This window comes from Etheostoma cragini, chromosome 9 (assembly GCF_013103735.1).
Source record: "Etheostoma cragini isolate CJK2018 chromosome 9, CSU_Ecrag_1.0, whole genome shotgun sequence".
In the NCBI taxonomy this organism is placed as follows: domain Eukaryota; kingdom Metazoa; phylum Chordata; class Actinopteri; order Perciformes; family Percidae; genus Etheostoma; species Etheostoma cragini.
The window spans coordinates 27,959,814-27,963,792 of NC_048415.1; the positions used below are offsets into that span (position 1 = coordinate 27,959,814).

Consider the following 3,979-nt stretch of genomic DNA (forward strand, 5'->3'; position numbering starts at 1 on the left):
GGAATGAGACACCAAATATATGCATGTCAGGAACTGTTATTATTTCAGTGCTGCTTTATGTATCTGTATCTATCTACATATACTGTGTATACATATATATACAGATACTGTGTATACATCTATACACAGTATCTGTGTGTGAGCTCGACCTTACAACAGAATACTGAGAACAAGGCCACTCTGAATGCATTCTAAGCCATGCCAAATCCATGGGTATTGCCCAATGCAAAGTCCATGTTTTCCTGAAAGTCTTTGTAACAAGTGTGCAGTGGTAACTTCAGACAATTAATGCATGTGTTTGCAATGGGTAGTTTAGAAGTAGTTCCTGCATCATGCTCTTGGTGAAGAAATTCAATTGAAGGCTGTGGAGAGAAGCCAATTGGTGGAACAAGATTGGCTCCAGTGGCAAAGGCGAGAATCATCCCTAGCTTCTGTGTTTCTTCTTGCTCTATATAAAGAAATACATCAGACATTAGATTATAACACTACACACCTCACTACTCTAAACTGATAGACAATGGTAAGATGCAGTGCACATTCAAATAAGTAGTTATTTCAGTTAATTTAAACATTACAATAACCTTCTGCATCTGAGAGGTAGTCTCTCCAGAAAGGAACAACAACTTCTTCAGAATGCCTTTTATTGCTGCCAGCTGGAGAAAGGCGGATGGTGAAGAGGCTTTCAACCAGGTCAGCTGTCAGGGTTGTAGGAGACCAGCAGAGAAGGGGGCGAAAACTCTCCGGGTGAGCTTTGATTTTGTCCAGCACACCAAGTGTTCTCAGTCCATCCCTAAATCTGAGTAAAATTCAACAGTACTTTTAAAGTATTTTGAATGGTGAATAAAGTTATTTACATATTCACATGTAGGTGATGAATGAATCAAAGAAACAATAGAATGGCAAATAGAAGAATTCAAACCAAGAGTAGTTAGTAGTTCTTACAGAGGTAAACCTACTGAGGCAGCAGTAGCCTAAATTCCACTGTCAATAACGCATAAGCCCTAATGGTTTATATCACAGTAAGCTCGTTATTAAGTGTGTAATATTGATTTACAATGATTTCATCTAGAGGTAAAATTCTACATGGCAAGCTCCCTCCCATTCTGAAAATTTACAGAAGCAGTGGACTTCAAGGACACAAAACAAGTTACTTAAGATGACATCATCTTCAACTTCCTCAAATCTTTCCATAATATCAAGTCATGAGGTGTAGATGTATTTAGTTATTTATTCATTAGTACTTCTTCGTTTTCCAAGGGGTGCATGCATTTGTGGCAGGCACAGAGTTTATGTAAAAACGCGTGAGGCTGTTAAGTTTGTCCATTCTGTTAGTCCGTAGTTTGTCTGAGAAATTAGTAAAATAGAAGGAAAACATGGCAGCATGCCCCGCTCCTATGTAGATATAAAAGGCTCATGTTTAAGGTCATAAAACACATTCTATTTCCAAGAGATTAGACACCAAATACAACATTTTGAATATTATATTTAATTTTCACTAAGTCTGTTCTGAAAGACCAATACTTTTAACACATGTTGCCTATCTCAGCATGTTTATCATTGATTTTTAAAAATATAATTAGAAAAAAAGGCTTTTAAGAGGCAAAGAAGACTTGGAAAAAAGATTTAAATGTACCTCTCAAAAGGACCACGCACTCTGTGCATCACTTGAAACATCAGGATGTCGTCTACAAGCAGGTTCTTGTCTTCCAACTTTCGCAGAGGCCTTAGGCAGCCAGCATTGGCCAAATACTCTTCAAGTGGGCCTGTTGTTGCTATCAGTTCTTCAAATGCTTTACACTCTATGACCTTCAAATACAAACAAAAAACATTTAAAACTGTCTTTGCCACACTAGTCACTAATGTAGAAACAGACAGACATACAAAAATGTACCCTTTTGATGTTGTCACGTAGGTCATTATCTGCAACATCTGCCAATACTGGCTTTGCCAGTTCTGGGCCGTCAACAAGGCAAGAGAAGAGAGTTGGGGACAGAAAGCGTGCGGGTGGACCACCATGTACAAGGCTTACTGCGATGGCCCTCCCTGCAATGAAGTACCGGTCCTCTCTCATGGCTACAGAAAAAAAAGCATGGACAGCGCGTACTGTGTGTACAAAGTAAGGTGTACCTGTATCCTCACACAAAATATAGTGAAACTTATCTGGGGTTCAGCATCTAAATGATGAGATCACAATTAATACATACCAGTACTGTCAAAGGCCAAGTTCATTTTGCCTTCTTCTCCTTCAAACATTTGAGAACTGGGCAAAGCTTCCATAAGCAGTGTTAGAAATTCCCTTCTTGGTCCACCCAAGTCCACAGCCTCTTCAGGTACTCCCATATCATCAGAAAATCTGACAGAAATAGTGTGACATGGATCATATGTCCCTCGTTTAAAACCTCTGATGGCTCCATCCAAGACTGTTGATCGGTTAATGTTAAACTTGCATCTCTTGTGTTGGGTTATTTTTGTTGCAAGATCTTGCAAGATATCTCTTGCTGGCATTATATATCCTGTGGTTCTAGAAACAAGAAAAATTAAATAAGTTACAGTTAGCACAATACAATGCAGTTATAGGAGAGAATCATGTATATTCTTCATTGAACATTTTTAACTTCAGTAAAGTAACATTGGGTATGTTAGCAAGTATCAATAAAGGTGCAAAATGAAAAAGTTGTAAATCTTAAAACATTTTCATTTGTACTAACCTTTCACTATGCAAGCTTGCTAGTATAGCGTGGTTCAGTTCCTCCTCATCAGAAGAAAGGTCAGACAGTACAGAAATTAATGAAAGGTAGGTATCATAGTTTGTTGCTTGATGGTGTGTTGAGGTAGAGGGTAACTCGGAGGAATGACTTGCTGGAGTGCTGCTTTGGTAGGGTAAGCTTGTACAAGTCAGGACCAGGGTTGGATCTGGAACTGAAGTAGCTCCTCCAAATGGTAGGGCAGAAGGCTGACTTGTGGAAGGACATATTCCATGTTCATTAGAAGAACCACTTGCTGAAATGGTGGTGTTAGGTGAGATATTGCTGTGGTAGGTGGAGGCTGGAGTATGAGTAGATAAGACTTCACGTCCATGTGATAAGGCAAAAGATTGAACTGCAGAAGTACTGTTTGATGGGGCAGTTGTTGGACTAGTCAAACTGTCTGAAGATGCATAACAGTGTCTAACTTGTGTCAGAGATGAGGACCGCAGTTGGCGAGTTGAACTCAAATTGTCGTCATCGCTGCTATCATCCTTAAAAGGATTATCATCCAGTTCCTGGAAACATCAAGATTTGTCTTTATATTTACGAAAGTTACTTCAACCATCCATATTTTAAAGTGACATCTCCCCAAGAGTACCAGTATCCCCTCCTAATCATAAACAATAGCCGCTTTCCGACCAGAGGGATTTTTGCAGGTCCTAGAACGCTTATTTTCTCGTGTTCCAAAAGGACCAATTTGGGGATTATTAAATTCCTCTGCACGTAGTTCTTGTAACTCTTTCAGCTTGTACATCAGGGTAGGGTCCTTTCCCTTTTCTGCATAGTGGTGAATAGATGGCTGTGTTTTAATAACAAAATGTCAGCTCCTATGGCCACTTGGCCAGTGCAAATTGTAAAACCGGTTTTGGGGAAGTGTAGTTAGTAGAACTGGTTAAGAAGTGGCCCTATAACCTTGTTTCTGCAACTACTTGGTCGGAAAGAGGCGTATGTTACTTCAACAAAGAAGAAGCCAAATTAAGTCAATTTCTGGTCTTAGATTGAACAATGTAAACATTCAAATTATTTTTAAACTGAAATTGAAGTTTAAGAAGAACAGATAACAGAGGTCAGCGGTAACTGACCACATTTAATCATCATGTATGGATGTGTATGCACCAATTATGGGTTATTATTCTAAGAGTACTCTGTAGGTTAATTCAAATTTGAAATAGCTTACCAAAATTGGCTTTGATGGTCTGAGGTATAGGGCTTTCGATTTATATACTTTGTGT

The 3,979-nt window shown here is 39.0% G+C and overlaps 2 protein-coding genes across 3 annotated transcripts in view; both read right to left on the reverse strand.

The window, feature by feature from the left end:
• si:ch211-247n2.1 (calcium-activated potassium channel subunit beta-2) overlaps positions 1 to 3,979 on the reverse strand; it is a 34,690-nt gene that overhangs the window by 15,545 nt on the left and 15,166 nt on the right. The window lies entirely within an intron of this gene.
• si:ch211-37e10.1 (G2/M phase-specific E3 ubiquitin-protein ligase) lies at positions 192 to 3,960 on the reverse strand. Its single transcript, XM_034882263.1, has 7 exons — positions 3,925 to 3,960; positions 2,709 to 3,262; positions 2,205 to 2,521; positions 1,892 to 2,073; positions 1,634 to 1,806; positions 582 to 796; positions 192 to 448 (listed from the first exon to the last, which is right to left on the reverse strand). The coding sequence occupies exons 3-7, from the start codon at positions 2,503 to 2,505 to the stop codon at positions 192 to 194; spliced, it is 1,128 nt and encodes a 375-aa protein (XP_034738154.1). The 5' UTR covers positions 2,506 to 2,521; positions 2,709 to 3,262; positions 3,925 to 3,960.

Excerpts from the sequence above, each read along its gene's own strand:
- si:ch211-37e10.1 (XM_034882263.1), bottom strand. The coding sequence starts at position 2,505 with ATGCCAGCAAGAGATATCTTGCAAGATCTTGCAACAAAAATAACCCAA. Across the intron at positions 2,074-2,204 it reads CTTGGCCTTTGACAGTACTG|CCATGAGAGAGGACCGGTAC; the intron begins GTATGTATTAAT and ends TTTTTTCTGTAG. Across the intron at positions 797-1,633 it reads GTGCGTGGTCCTTTTGAGAG|ATTTAGGGATGGACTGAGAA; the intron begins GTACATTTAAAT and ends AATTTTACTCAG.